At 36.2% G+C, this 15912-nt stretch overlaps 2 protein-coding genes across 4 annotated transcripts; both read right to left on the bottom strand.

The window, feature by feature from the left end:
* Positions 1-633: 633 nt before the first annotated feature.
* On the bottom strand, positions 634-6278 carry glipr2l (GLI pathogenesis-related 2, like; the record flags this gene model as incomplete). 2 transcript variants are annotated; one of them, XM_079894143.1, is made up of 6 exons in its annotated part: positions 6221-6239; positions 5943-6117; positions 4375-4483; positions 4124-4227; positions 3704-3781; positions 634-794 (listed from the first exon to the last, which is right to left on the bottom strand). In XM_079894143.1, exons 2-6 carry the CDS (start codon positions 5953-5955, stop codon positions 634-636), a joined length of 465 nt encoding a protein of 154 aa, XP_079750269.1. In that variant the 5' UTR covers positions 5956-6117; positions 6221-6239. The 2 variants fall into 2 exon arrangements, with proteins under 2 accessions (XP_079750269.1, XP_079750268.1); XM_079894142.1 differs by having other exon boundaries at positions 5943-6278.
* A 5685-nt stretch (positions 6279-11963) lies between these two features.
* LOC307172965 (uncharacterized protein) lies at positions 11964-13860 on the bottom strand. Of its 2 annotated transcripts, none has more exons than XM_079895741.1 (2): positions 13783-13860; positions 11964-13103 (listed from the first exon to the last, which is right to left on the bottom strand). In XM_079895741.1, exon 2 carries the CDS (start codon positions 13094-13096, stop codon positions 12155-12157), a length of 942 nt encoding a protein of 313 aa, XP_079751867.1. In that variant the 5' UTR covers positions 13097-13103; positions 13783-13860; the 3' UTR covers positions 11964-12154. The 2 variants fall into 2 exon arrangements, with proteins under 2 accessions (XP_079751867.1, XP_079751868.1); XM_079895742.1 differs by having other exon boundaries at positions 11970-13099; positions 13775-13844.
* Positions 13861-15912: the final 2052 nt, after the last annotated feature.

Raw genomic sequence — 15912 nt, forward strand, 5'->3', positions numbered from 1 at the left:
GATGTTTTGAATCTGACCTGAATATTTTCTTTTAGAACTCTCCCCTGGGGTATATGCATTTATCTTATCTTGCAGAAATTGTGCATATGGCACTAACTTGATTATAGAAGTGTTTTAGCTCCCCAAAGTTGTAATTCTTTGAGCAAATTGTACAAATTGTGTAAACATCCACTATGACATCTGATAACACTTTCGATTTTAATTCATATTAATATACAAACACATAAGAATAATCAAACAAATACTGGAATGGCCATAAAGGGATGAATGTTACCAAAACTGATTAGATATGCATTCACTTGATTCATAAAAATAATTTCTAATGCTGACATCCACATACCCAAGTATGTGGCCCACAATGAAAGTATAGTTTTGACATAACTGTATAACTAGCATTAGCTATAACACTTTAGGTTTAACATAAGCCTCTTCGTATTCAAGTTAATAAAAGCCTAAAAATGAAAAGTTATGCTCTTTATTCAAGTAAGACCTGTTATTGAAGGCAACCAAAGTCTGCGCTGTGCAGTCGCTGTTTGATCCTCCAGGTGAAAGTCTCTCCAATTTCAGCTGTTCCCTGTCCTCTTTCTTTTCCTCTCCCTACCTTTGTTCTCATTGTGTCCAGCTACATTTGGATCAGCTTTTAGGGGGCAGGACATTGGCCTGGAAGTGGCCCTGATTGGTAATGTTGCCAGCAGGGAAATAACGTGCCACTACGAAGGTAGAACCATCCGAGGCCACAGCTTTACCCACACCGAGTTTCTTCGAGCTTTTCCACACTACTGCAGTGAAGTGACCTAGAACAAATAGATGATTCTTACATCAATTGGTGTGTATTGTAGCAAGGATCGGGATGCCTGTGTGGTTGTCACAAAGTGTTTATGCATGTTTGACTCACATAAACCATGTGGTGGTTGTGTTAGTGTTCAGTTAAATATTTATACCCTGAGAGACAGAGTGGAAACATTTGAGTGAAATGAGGGACTCTAGTACGTTTTATTCATTTGGCAGATGCTTATTCGAAGCTAATTACTGGTGATTACATCACTTTGTTTTCCCTGAGAATCAAACCCATGGTTTTGGATTTGACCGCACCATACTCAACCAACTCAGCTACAGGAACACCCGTTCCTAGATTCCCAACCACATATTTACAGATTTAGAGCCAGCACCAGGGTTGCCAGATCTGCACAACAAAACCCACCCATTTGCTAATCAAAACTAGCCCAATCGTATTCCAGGCTGGGAGGTTGTGTCCCCCGGTAAAACAAAACAAAAAAAATCTGGGTGGGGGTTGCTTCAACCAGCGGACTACAAAACGACCTGTGGAAAAGTATCCCAATTCTGCGGGAAAACTGCAGACTTGGCAACACTGGTCAGTACAGATGTTATCCACTATCTATATAGTCACTTCAGGGCCCAGTTGTTCAAAAAGTTTCATCTGGACCAGAATTATCTGGATTTGGAAATCCCATGTTTTGCTATCCAGGATCAGGTAATCCATCTTACTTTTGTGCCGGTTTTTCAAAGCAAAATTGAATAGGCTTTATGCCCAGCTCCACTACTTCCTGAACTTCAGCCAGCTCCTTTGTTTCCTGTCTGCCATTATTGGACAAACTGATTAATCCAGGTGTGCCTGACCTCAGTAAGAATAATCAGACACACCTGGATTAATCAGTTTGTCCAATAATGGCAGACAGGAAACAAAGGAGCTGGCTGAAGTTCAGGAAGTAGTGGAGCTGGGCATAAAGCCTATTGGATCAGCCTGATCCAGATTAAAAACTTTTTCAAATCTGGATTACTAGTGACATGGTCATGGAACGTTCTCCCGAGAAACTTTTGCTTGCAAATAACTTTTGACTGTTTCATCTCTTATGATTGTGCCAATGTAGTTTACAAACAGTGATTAGAAAAAAAAAACACTTTAAATTAAATATAATATTTTTGTTTGATATTTACAGCAGTTTGGGGGATTATTTTATAGCGCCAACATCTCTTCTTTTATTTTACTGTACTGAATAGGTAGCCTAATGCCTACTTCCAATTTATTACTTAAACAGGTAAACTAATCAAGATCAAAATAAAAAAAATATGTGTGTGTGCATTACATTGTATTTTGTTTGTTTTTTACCAGTTTTAAAGTTAATACATTTTTGTCTGTGAAATCCAGATTTTTGTATCAAAAGGTATCCCAATCTTTCTAAAAAAGTAAGACAACACAAACTGATGATTTGATCTAGATCAAAACCAAGATTGGATTTTGTGATCTAATCTGATTTCAGAATCCTTTTTTTTTTTTTTTTTTACACATCATTTTCAAGATTTGTTCCAATCCGATAGCTGAAATCTGATCAGATTACTTTCAAACAACTGGGCCCAGAGGATTTTGCATCAACTACTGTAAAATTGGGAATCTTTCAAATATGTTCTGCCCTCTTGAGGTGGTGAGTAGTATAACCAGTATTTCCTGCTGGTTGAAGTTGATGACAGGCAAGGTGAATAAAAACTGAAGGGGTGAGTTAACATCTGCAAGCAAGACATCGCACTATTAAGATACTTTTCATCACTGAATTTTATGGGGAATTTCCTGTGCCTGGGAGGGCTTTATAAAGCTTCATTCCTAAAGGATGAGTCACATATGAGGACTTAAAATATTTCAGAATATAGTATTACACTGACTGGGCCAAACTAAACTTATCTACTGTATGTGTTTGTATTGTATTTGCTTGCAATAAACCAAGGGTGCTCAATCCTGTTAATGGAAATCAACATTCATGCAAAGTTTAGTTTAATGTAAAATTACTTTGGACACTACAACAAATATAAGCAGCAGGATATGATGTCATGCCCTAGTGATTCTGTTTTAAATAAATAATACATTTGAAATGTTAAAGTCTTTCTGAACTGGACCTATGTGACTTATTTCAGAGTGAAAATGTAATATTGAAAAAGAAAAAATAGACGGCAGGGCCTGATTTTAGTTCACCTCTTCACCTTCTCCAGCGTTTAAAGGAACACTCCACCGTTTTTTGAAATGGGGCTTATTCACCGTCTTTCCTGCATTTAGATAGGTGGGCAAACGCATTCTCAGTGCATGCATTGTTTTAGTTTGGCAGCGCCGCCACTAGCTTAGCTTAGCATAATGAATGGAATCCTTTGTTGCCAGCTATCATGTCGTGAGTAAAAGTGATTAATAAATAAAAAACCTCATTACTTCTTGTGGCCTGCGTTTTCACAACGAGTACAAATAGCAAGACTAGTCGATTTCCTAGGCAGATATTGACTTGGGACTATATTGGGGTGAAGCACAGGAGAAGCACTGCTACTTGGGTGCAGAGATATCACGCAATCCACTCCACTTTCCTGCAACACTGCAGACCATTTAGATTTAACTTTTGTATTTCTGTGTACTGAGCCAAGAGGTCAATAAATGGCATTTACATTCTTTCCCTACTAAAAAGAACATCTTAAACCAAACAAAGCTGGTTTTCTTGTCTTAGTTGTTGCGGTTTCTGGTCATTTTAGAGGGGTTTTAGGCAGTTTTCAGCTGCTCAGGATGCATGGAATGGGAGTGAATAAAATGCAAAGTTCTATGACTACACAGAAAAACATTAAGTTGTTGGTTTAGGTGTGTTTGATAAAAATCAGAACTAAACTTTGCAGGTAGGTTGATCTCCAAGAGCAGCAGTGCTGTAAATACTCTTACCAGTTGCAGAAGAGAATCCTGGCTGGTTGAAGTTGTACTGGTTCACTTCATTATACCAGCGATCAGACACATCTTTACCTGTCGGCACATGCACACATACATACACAGAGATTATAATGTGAAACAGACAGGGCCCAAAAATTCAGTTATGATGAATTTCAAGTTAAATTTATTCCAAGTAACAACTTGAAACTAAACTTAATATGACCCACTATATGTTTAGTGACACTTTACAAATCACACCAGACTGGCCAGACATTCCATCCCACTTAGTAATCAACTTTAGACTGAACAGGGAGGTAGTCAATTCATAATGAGTTCCAGCTGTTGAGAAAAGGAGAGCACTATCTGTCTGTGCTATTCTATCTATGTAAATATGTGTCAGATGGACACTTTGAGGCAGAAGACAAGGATTTGTACCTGTTTGATCATAAGATGCCCATGCTAAATTTTCTCCACAGTTTCCTCTACTAGACTCAGCACTGTGCTTCAGAATCCTGGTGCTAGCAAGGCTCTCAGCATATCTGCAAGAAATGCATTCAGCTGAATTGAAGGGCATTAAACTGTAGTAAAGATGAAAGTAATGTCAAAGAAAAGAAACGGGCGGATTTAGAAGAAAGACAAGAAATGAATAGCAAAGAGCAGAGCAAGAATGGGAGAAAATGCCTCACCTTGCTGCATCACGGCTCAGTTTACTGCTGAGTTTTAAAGGTGGGGCTTGATGTTTCCTCCTGTAATCATTATGAGTCTTCAGCACCTCCTCACAAAAAAGCCTGGAGGCTGCAAAATGAAATGAAAATGGAAAACAGGGCCACTATTTAGTCTTTGCTAAAACTCAACAGATACAGCCTAAATTATATATTACTCAAAGCTAGTACTAACTTGACTATAGAACAGAGATGCACAAACTACTTCCCATGAAGTAAGTGCCCACTGTCGCCTTTTTATCTTTTGGCTTGCTTAGTTGGGGACATTTAATATTCAACAATATTATTGATCTGCCTGCATTGACACCATTATATGAGAACTGAACTGAGCTGGACGATGACATCACTGTTTTCTCTAGAGCGGCTATATATAAATTAACTAAATTGATAACTTTTTTTACTACAAAAATTTACCATCAGCTGGACTATGATGCTATTTTCTTCTAGATCTGCTGTACAGCAGAAACAAACTTTTTTGCATTATTTTCCTGTTATCACTGTAAAGCTGCTTTGAAACAATCTGTTTTGTAAAAATCGCTATATAAATAAAGGTGACTTGAATTGACTTGAGCCAAAGTTGGCCCATGATGTCCTTTGATTTGGCCCGCCATGCCATATCGAAAGAGTGGAGGAAAAAACACGCCACTGAAGCATATCTTCAGTTTTGATTTGTTTTAACAAAGTTCTGATTTAACAAAAGATAATTTTATGTTTTATTTTTGCATTGAAATGTAGAGATTTTTTTTTTATGTACATTTTAATATAACATTGGATATAATGCAACATTTACTTTCAGCTCATAGCCCTAAATCAGGTTTGATTTTTGGTCCTTCAGGGTGAAAAGTTGGAATAGAAGGGAAAATAAGCTATTAACTTTGTAGCCTGTTAATGCTTGTATCCTCTATTATTTTTCACAAATCACCAAGATATATCCACATGTCTTTTGTGCTTGAGTTGCAAAATTAAAGTCTAATTATATGTGTCTGATTTTAGTGGTCTGTAAGTAATATTTCACTATAAGAATAAAATGTTAAAGGGTTTCATTTTAGTCTATTTTTGCTTTACTGCTAACAATTTAATAAACTGAAATGTTTTAAATAACTTTAATTGTTTTAAACAAACAAAAAATGTATATAGAATATATTTTAGAACTTTTGTCAACTAAATGTAGTTTTAACAAAGTGACTGAACATTCAGATAATGCTTTAAATGATGGCAAAAACTACGCTCTATTCGCAACAACTTTTAGTCTGGACAAATGTTGCCAAACAATTGTGCTTGCCACTATTGCAGAGGCATAAATCCAGCTACATGATGCAATTGCTCAAACAAAGCAAGGATTGAGTAGCTAACAATCCCCAGCACACACACACACACACTCAGCATGATAAACCTGGCATATACTCAACCTGTGCTGACAAAACATCATTCAACAGCAGAGAATGGCAGTGACAGACTAAAGAAACTATGTATTTGACAACATCACAGATGCTAAAGCGAGACATGAATTTAGAAGTGAATTGTGCATTTACCTGACTTCCCCATGGTAAGAAGACTCCTCTAAGCGAAGCTCCCTCACTGTCACAGTTGTCCTGCCAGCTGTTACAATACTTCACTCTTTGTTCACTCTCAATCTCTGCCTCTTTCTCTCCTGTGTTTTTCTTTTTTTTCTTCCAGTAGCATCTAATTCTTCATGCTCTGGAAGCCCTGAAACAGCACGTAAACAGGTTACAAACAAGCTTCAGTTCACTTCTTTATATCATTCTCTGTGAATGTATCTTCTTTTCTTTCTCTTTCCTCTTCACCACACCTCCTTCCCTTTCTATCTCTCACACACTGTGTGCATGGCAAAGGAAAGGAGATTCTCCACTCAGGACTGGTGATGACATCATCTGTATGAGCCAAGTGGCCTTATATGGTGTTGCCATTGCTGCTTTCAGCTGGAAGCACTGAGCTGAAACCAAGCCCAAGAAAGAGCACACACTTGAGTTAAACCCTGTTTATAGTCTATGGTTAAACCACATACAAACCAAGAGCATGCAAGTGCTGCACAAGATGTTAAAATATTGAAAAACAATCCTTAGGTGAAAGAGTGATAGATTATTATCTGAAATAAAAAATGTAAGTTCGGCTCCTATTTTTTAACTGGTGAAGTGTGATAGTGGACAAATGCCCAGTTTCACAGACAAGGCTTAAGATACAGTAGTCCCAGACTAAACGGCAAGTTTGAGCTCTTTTAACTGAAAGCAACTTGCACTGACTTATCTTAAAATATGTCAGTGCCATTGTTTTGTCTCAAGATGCACACTAATAATGTTTTTTCTAAGGCATGTTTATTAAAGCTACATTAATGTCCTAATTAAACTAAGACCTAGTCCTGTCTGTGAAGCCCAGTCCAAAGTCTGTTAATAAATCATAAATCTGGTCTGTTTTTATTGGTTATGACTGTCATTATCTATTTAGAGTGTGTCCCTGACCTTTGCATTGCATTTCTTTTATTATTATTCACTATTTTAAAGAAACATGAAAGTGCCAAAGGGTTTGGACATTGTGCCATAATAATATGATTGTCGATGTATGACTCTTGCTTAGTGAACTACTGAAACACTAGCAAGTGAACTACTGTCTGAGGTGTAGTCATATTTATTTGATTAGCAATAGAACAATTTGACATCAAGTTACATCCCTGATCAATGTTCTGTAAGATCAGATTCAAAAAGGGATTAAGAGATTCAATGAAGAGATTTTAGTGCAATAAGACACATTTAATGTAAGACATTTGATTTAAGTATAATATGACATTTTTGAAACATGATAAAACATTAAAGAAAAAAGACATTTAAAAATTAAAGTAATTTAAAAAAAATACAGGTTTTGGTTTAAAGAAATGTGACAAATTACTGATTGGATGAACAGCGCTGGTAGATTACTTACAAATTGTAGTCCGTTACTGATTCCAGATTACATGACAAAAAATGTAGTTAGCAACATAATCTATTACATTACACATTTTAGCTTGTATACCACATTTTGATTAATTTTGACCTAACTCATTTATCACAATGACTTGAATAGGATTATCTTGTACCATATAAAAATACAAAGAGAAAGAAAAAAAAATGTATCTTTCCCTATCTGTTCACCTAGTGATCAAATGCTTTGTGCCCTGTCAATTTTCCCAGTAAGTGTAGACACGTGTCTGGTTTGTGTGTGCAATTTCACAAAACTAGAAGATTTTCTGAATATATAAATGATATGCTTTTTAAGAAAGGACATTTTTTAACTTTAAAAAGAATAAATAAATTATGAATTAATGCCATATGAATAATACGTAATTATGTAATCAGTAAAAAAGTTACTGTAGTCTGATGAGTATTTTAAAACATAATAAAATCTAATAAATGCATATTTTTTTGGAATCTGATTACGTAATCCAGATTACGTCATCGGTTACTACCCAGCAATGAAGCAATAAAGCCAGATTTCAGTTACATTACATATAAAAGTACATTTTTAACTCTATACAATAGCTTATAGAAGCTCTAAATCCAATGTGAACATACATCCAATACAGAAAAGTTTATTATATTGCAAAAAGTTATATTAAATCATTGCTTAGGTTTCTGCATGAAAGCTAAAATGTGCTCCATTCTTCACTTAATTATGAAGATCAGTGCAAAGGTGCATTAATAAATCATCAAACAAGACAATAAAACACTAAAGAGATTAATTTTCATCTAGTTAAACATATTTAGGATAACTGTTGCAAAAGTTTGCTAACTGTGTGTCGCATCATTCTTTTTTGTAATTCCATGTGAACCACCACACTCCAAACCTCAACCCATACTGGCCTTAAGATCAGTTAGTATACTCTCAGCTTCATGTAAATTCAATTTACGGTCTAGGGGTCTCAGAAGATAAGGCTTACACATTTCACACACATTCACTCTTTTTAACAGCTTGTTCCGGTCCACATGCAACACCCACCCTGGCTCCATGTGGAAAGCTACACACACATGATCCCAGACATAGTATTTATTGTGATGAGGGCTCACACTAACACTTCTATCGAAGATGTTCACCTCAAGCTTATTCTCGTAGGCTTCAGAGGGGGATTGACAGCGCCACCACATGGCCCCACCATTGTATCCACAAACACCATCACCATGTTTTGGAAGTCGAGGACAATGGTCATAAATATTTATGTAAGGAGGATGCACTACAACCGTATATTGAATCTCTTTTTGGTAAAGCGCCGTCTCATAAACACGCAGAACTGGACTTTGGTCACCACAGAATTGCTCGCCATAGTGCCAAAGAAGCTCTTTAAGTGAAAAGGTGAAGCAAAAGTTTCCATAGGAAGATTCTTTCTGGAAGGCCTTTGAGGTGGTGAAGTGCTCAAGGATGGGCGACTGGTTGCAAATTTGGGCAGCACTGCGATGAGGGAACAAGGATGTAAGGAAACGCTCTTCAGCCAAGGATCTGTCATCAGATGTGACTGATAAAGCCCACCAGAGGAAATGATGTTGATCATCACTAGCCACCAGCTCAGATGGCTGTCTGAAGCCTGAATTGAGAAAAATACCCCTAAGACCTTCTTCTCCAGTGACATGAGACACTTTCTGGACATGGAACTCCACAGATAAGCAGGAATGTTGTTTTTATACAGGTACTCGTTCTGTATATTAGGGTTTTCTTTTAGGTCTGACAGACTCAAATGCTGTCCTTCAAAATGTGTCCCAAAACATCCTCGTGCATTTTGACGCATCATCTTATTTCTGAAACCAAAGAAAAGATGAGGATTAGTTTATCATCTGTTATAAAAGGTCACACAGTATCAAAAAAAAAACATCCCGAAAATATACTTTAGTTAAATAAATAAAGTTCGAATAATGTATGGAGGAGAACACGGTGTAATTTATTGCAATTCCTGTCTTGCTCTTATTTCGCCTCTAGGTGGAAGCAAAGTTGCTACTTTGCTCAGTTAAGGCGAGACACTACAGGTGAATAGGGTAAAATTTTAAAATAATAGATATCACCATGAAACTTCCTCAGTTGATTACTTTCACAAGTATATAAAAAAAATGTATTACAAGTTTTAGAAATTTGTATGTTTAATTATGCAAATTAGGCATTATCTCATTAAATATGCACGATTTTGCATATATTTTCGGTAGATAGATCTGAACATATGATAAAGCCAGGTGAAAAATTATTTTTTCATTTTGTTTACACACAAGATGAAAATAAAAACTCAGAGGGATTTCAGGATATATGCTTTCATTACCTAGGGAATCAAAATATACTGTCCATAGCCATAAAAAATAGATTTTCACCATATTTTTTTGATTAAAATGTCACATAAATCAGGCCAGGAATGATTTATTAACAAATCCCTCTGAAAATATCTTCAGAATACTGCTAAGTATATAACTGGAAAGTTTGGTGTACATAGGTGCTACATAGGCTGAGATATTTCTACTGGAGAATGACAAAAACTCATTTTGAGAAAACGGCAGTTAAAGATTTAAAAAGCTCTAAATGAGAAATCGTCGTAGCTTTAAATCCCCCTTTGGACATTCACGATTGGTTACTGATAGAAAGGAAATGCCCATATTTGGGTTACATAGCGTTGTGCAGGAGACTCAGAGCTTCACAGTGATACCGGTCATGACAGACTTCAGTAAACAGACGGAGGCTCACGGAGCTCGGCGTGTCGCGTTGTAATGCTAACTTCCTGGTAAATTCGGGAGAAACTTACAGCCGCAAGTAAACAAAATGTAATAAAATAACATCTTAATGTATATTTTCAACGTTTTCTTTATAACAGCTTGAAAGAACACATATTGAAGGAGTAAACTAGCCCAAAATCTCAAAATTGACCACTGCATGAAAATCGATGTTTTTGCCTGCCGTGTCTCGCCTTAACTTCTAACACTTAAATTCTGATGATTCTTTATTACAATTATCTTAAACGTCACATACAGATATCAAAGATTGAAAAAAAAATCTCAGTTTAAATAGACACGATGCTTCTTGAAATATTGCATCTTTAAAAATAAATAGGCTAGTCATTATGTTAAGAGTTCTTTTCAAATCGGGTTTTGAAAAGAGATTCATCCATTAGGTGTCATTCGGCCCATTAGCTGCCGTATTTAAAGGAACATTAAAAATAAAACAGACCTATGTTTAGGCTTTTCTGTATAGAACATTATAGTTCAAATTTTCATACTTTCATTCACACACAGTAGAAGCCATAGTCAGTCATGGTTAACATCAAATGCTTTCAGAAAGTAGATAAATATCACTATTTGAGTGTTTCTTTTTGAGAGATTTGAGTCATTTCACCTCTTTAGAATTAACGTTACATTGGGATTAGTTTCGGTTTAACAGCCTCTAACCGACTTTGCCTTGTGTCGCGCTAAATCGAGACCAAATGCGCTACAGCTTACTCACGAACAATACATCTCTTAAACATAAAGTATCAACTTCATTTTTAAATTTGCCATACCTTAGTTATCGCTCGTCAAGTTCTGTTATTCTGCCGCTCTGCTGAAAGGAATATGCATGCAGCTTCCGCCCAGTTCCCGCCTTCTGGTTTAAAATGGACCTAACCACGCACTTTCGAAACTTGAAATGGCGCCTTTTAGTTTGTGTAATAGATCACTGATCAACAGCTGGGGACTTGGAAAGTAGAGATAATAATTTAATTTTAGCTCCTGCTATTACACACTTAATGGAACCAGACTGGGAAAAGCTAATTCTGTTTTAAACAGTAGATAATTAGACCTGCAACTTTAAGATATTTTACACATTGTATTGTCCTTTACAGTCTTGCTTAGTTAACATCAGATTAAATATAGCATAAGGTCCTGACTACGGTTCTATTTTATTGAAGCCTGTGATAATATCGCAGATGAGGACATTTTCAGTAGGCCTATTGTGAATTCATTTTGTTTCCTGCATCAAAAAGTACACCCCAACATTAACTTTATAATGCACTGGAAAACTTTAGCATCTCAACACACAGTTGACATTTAAGTTATTTGAAGTAATGTTAATATGTTGGTGTAAATAATGGTAAATAAAGTAAATTAAAGACAGTCATAAAAGTGTTGCAGACCTAATAAAAAAAAATGTAAACTGTAAATCTAATTTAAACAATCTATCAAATCTGTATTTAGCAGTTTAGCTGTGTGCTGGTGGAAATTAGAAAGGTTTGTAAATAAGAATGAAGAAAAAAGAATGTAAATATTAACTATGTGAGACACTTAAAGTGTTAAAGTGATACTTGTGTATCATTATCTGGGTTCCTGCATGAATGTGACAATCTTTTCATTTAAAGTCAAAGATTAGTGCAAAGTTTAATTTCTCAAATCTTCAAACAAGAGGAAATCTATAAGCAAGAAGGAAGTAAATCCTCCTATAACTGCTGAAGTGTTTAATTAGCAGTAACACAAAATGTTTGATTAAGATTGTGACCAACAATTAAAGTTCCCAGCAGTTATAAAAGATATCAGTCCTTTAAAAAGATGCCACTAAAGATAATTGTTAGTTAAAAACCTTTTAATTTCACAGCAAAGTACAATGCTATACCTGATAGGAGCCATTAATGCAACAGAAATACAATGTACACAACAGAGTTCACAAACATTTCTTACAATTGTGCACTTTAAGAATTTCAATCAAACTAACATGAGTGACTTTATTTACTACTGCAGTGAGTTTAGCTTCAAGCACCAGCTTAGACCATACTGGCCTTAAGATTAGCTAATACATGCTCAGCCTCGTTTAAACTCAGTGGAGTCTCCGGAGCTCTCAGAAGACAGGGTTGAGAAATTTCACATGCATTCACACTTTTTAACAGCTTGTTCTGGTCCACATGCAACACCCACCCTGGCTCCATGTGGAAAGCTACACACACATGATCCCACACATAGTATTCTTCTCTGTGGGTGTTCACACGAACACTACAATTAAACTTGTTTACCTCAAGCTTCAGCTTGTAGGTTTCAGAGGGGGCTTGACAGCACCACCACAGGGCACCATCATGGTATCCACACACACCGTCCTCCTGACCAGGAAGACGAGGATAATGGTCATAAAGATGTATGTCATGAGGGTGCACAAGGATCTTATAGAGAATCTCTCGCCGGTAGAGCACAGTCTCAAAAACACGCAGAACTGGACTTTGGCCACCACAGAATTGCTTGCCATAGAGCCAGAGAAGCTGCCTAAATGAAAAGGTGAAGCGAAAGTTTCCATAGGAAGATTCTTTCTGGAAGGCCTTTGAGGTGGTGAAGTGCTCAAGGATGGGTGACAGCTTGCAAATTTGGGCAGCACTGCGATGAGGGAACAATGATGTAAGGAAACGCTCTTCAGCCGAGGATCTGTCATCAGATGTGACTGATAAATCCCACCAGAGGAAATGATGTTGATCACTAGCCACCAGCTCAGGTGGCTGTCTGAAGCCTGAATTGAGAAAAATACCCCTAAGACCTTCTTCTCCAGTGACATGAGACACTTTTTGGACATGGAACTCCACAGATTCAGGATAAGCAGGAATGTTGTTCTTATACAGATACCCGTTCTGTATATTAGGCTTTTCTTTTTTTAGGTCTGACAGACTTAAATGTTGTCCCTCAAAGTATGTCTCTGTAACACCGCGGTTATTTCTGCGCTTCATTTTCTTTCTGAAACAGGGGAACAGATAGTGTAGGGTTAGCATCATCTGTTTAACAAGGTCACTCAGTGTTTCCTCTTGCTAACTAGTGATAGGACTAGTTTGGCTTTCCAGCTAAAACAAAATATGTAATCCATATAGTCAAAACCTTAGATTTGGTTTAGTCGGGTCTGTTAAATCCTTGTTTAACAGATCTGCTTTTAAAAGTAATTTATTTAGCCTATTACATTCAAAACGATGAAATAATACAATTGTCATCAACGAGGGGTGCAATGGTTTTCTATTGCACTATTTCCCTCATTTAACCCCAGGAACGAAAGTTTTAAAATGAACGTCTGCGCGTCACCAACTCTATAGTTTCCTCATGACAAAGACAAATCGAGTTCATTAAAGTCATTTTAAAAAGGAAACGCAATTATTAACAGTTGCACAACTGCCCGCATCTCTCATTGTCAACAATAAGTGAATAATTTTTCAAATAATACCCTAAATACACATTTGAGAGATTTGTATGACTAGCAAACATTTTAAGTTTCGATTAGATCGCATTGCGTAAAAATAACGGCCAAACTGTGATACTGAGAAAACGCTCGTTTTCCCCTTTAAACAATAGGTTTAAACCCGTGCATGAATTTAAAATTACATAAAACATATATTAAATATTTTTTACGCAAAAACAACGATATTACCTGCTACCAGAGGACGCTGTTTTCAGACCGCACTTCTCCACTTCTGCTACGAGAGAAACGCCGAAAGCATGGGTGTTTTTTTTAGGCGAGAATCTCCTCCTCAGAAACACACACACGCGAACTCGGTTTCGCTATCTTTGTGGGGACTCTGCACTGTACAAATGTACGCTATCTTCTATCCCCTTACAGTAACCCTGCCCATAAACCTAAACCTACCCATCACAGAAAACTTTCTGCATTTTTACATTGTCAAAAAACATCACTTATATGAATTATAAGCTGTTTTCCTAATGGGCACCCACAAGAATGTCAGGGCAACATACAGTGGTGGTCAGAATTAATGGCACCCATGGTAAATATGATTAAAAATGTCTGTAAAAAAATAAATCTGAATTGTTTATCATTTTGATCTTTCATTAAAAAAATTCGCAAAAATCTAACCTTTCATTGAAGTAAAAGAATTGAAAGTGGGGGGTAAATCACATTATAAAATAAATGCCTTTCTCCAAAACACGCTGGCCATAAAACTAGAAGTTTTTTACAGCCATTTTTGATCATATTTACCAGGGGTGCCATTAATTCTGACCACCACTGTATATTTTAACATAAAGCTGAGATTACCTTTATTAGAGCTGAATAAGAGAGAACTTACATGTGATCAATTATAAGCAGAAAACTAACAATAAAAGCAGTTGATAAAGGGATATAAAAATGAATAAGTAGCAAATCAGTTACTAATCAGTTACAAAGATACAGGATATCTTGCATCTGCATATGCCAATACATCAAGTGATACCAAACAATGGCAGAACTCCAAGTGCATGAGAGTAAAGATGTTCAAACAACAATGACAAAGAACATATTGATAAGAAGATGGTAGTATCTCTATGGTGAGGAAGTGTCTTTCTTATGTCCCTACAGACATTGTGGAGCAGGTGGCTAAATCTTTAATTTTATGTCATTTGGATTATTGTGCCCCTGTATGGTCATCTATATCTAAAGGTCAACTAAAGAAATTACAAACGACCCAAAATAGAGCTGCCTGCCAGGTTAGTATTACATTGTCCCATTAGAACAAACACTATTAGTATGCACTGTCAGCTCTCATGGTTAACGGTGGAGAAAAGGCTGGTTTTTAATACAACTAAGTTTTTTAGAAACATTGTCTATTCTTCTCAACCAGTTTTTTTATATAACCAAATCGTTAGGTGTGATCAGGTACATTCTCATGAGACTAGGTCTGCGGATGATGGCCTGATGATGTTACCACGCCCAAAATCAAATGCTTTAAAGAGAACTGTTATTTATCGTGCCATCAATCATTGGAATAATTGCCCATTGTATATACGTAAAATGAATGGCAAAGACTCTTTTAGGTACCATCTGAGAATGCACTTTTTAAATTTGTGAGTAAGGAAAGGACATATTTATTTTATGAATGTAATACTGTAATAATTTATTCAGACTAATTTATGATGATGTGATGTGGTATTGATGTATATGTTATAATGCTGTTTTTATATTAACATTGTTATGTGATTTCTTTTTTGTCGTGGACCCCAGGAAGACTAGCTCGTTTCACTTTGGTGACAGCTAATGGGGATCCTTTTTACAATAAACAATAAACAATGATGAAGATTAAGTTAAAAATGAATGTCGCTTATGAATCAGCGCATACAAGGAAAGGTAAAAAGGAATACCAGATATCTGGTAAGAACATAAACACCATGTAGGCTCCGTGTGCGTTATTTTAATTAAAGGCCCCACAAAAAAATATATATTTATTTTACAGATTAAAGTGAGGAAACAAAACCTTACAGTCTCAAAGGCAACACTCGACTGTGTGTCTAATGTTCTTGTTCTAGCATATCGTTAGCCTCATAGCATAATTGCCTAAGTCATATTTCAATGTTTTTGGAAAACAAGAAAAAACTAAATTTTTAGAAATCACATTGTTATTTTTTATTGATATTATAACAGTACATTCAACCAGATGTGTGAACAAGTATGCAAAAAGAAAAAGACCCATCATCAATTGCCTAACAAATAAAAGTGACTTAGGCAGAAAATGCCATGACTTAGGCATTTTTCTCTTACATATAAATACAAACATAACATAACAAAAGTTGT

This window comes from Squalius cephalus (genome assembly GCF_949319135.1).
Source record: "Squalius cephalus genome assembly, chromosome: 15".
In the NCBI taxonomy this organism is placed as follows: Eukaryota; Metazoa; Chordata; class Actinopteri; order Cypriniformes; family Leuciscidae; genus Squalius; species Squalius cephalus.

What these genes read in the sequence shown, in the direction of transcription:
- LOC307172965 (XM_079895741.1), bottom strand. Translation starts at nt 13,096, where the DNA reads ATGAAGCGCAGAAATAACCGCGGTGTTACAGAGACATACTTTGAGGGA.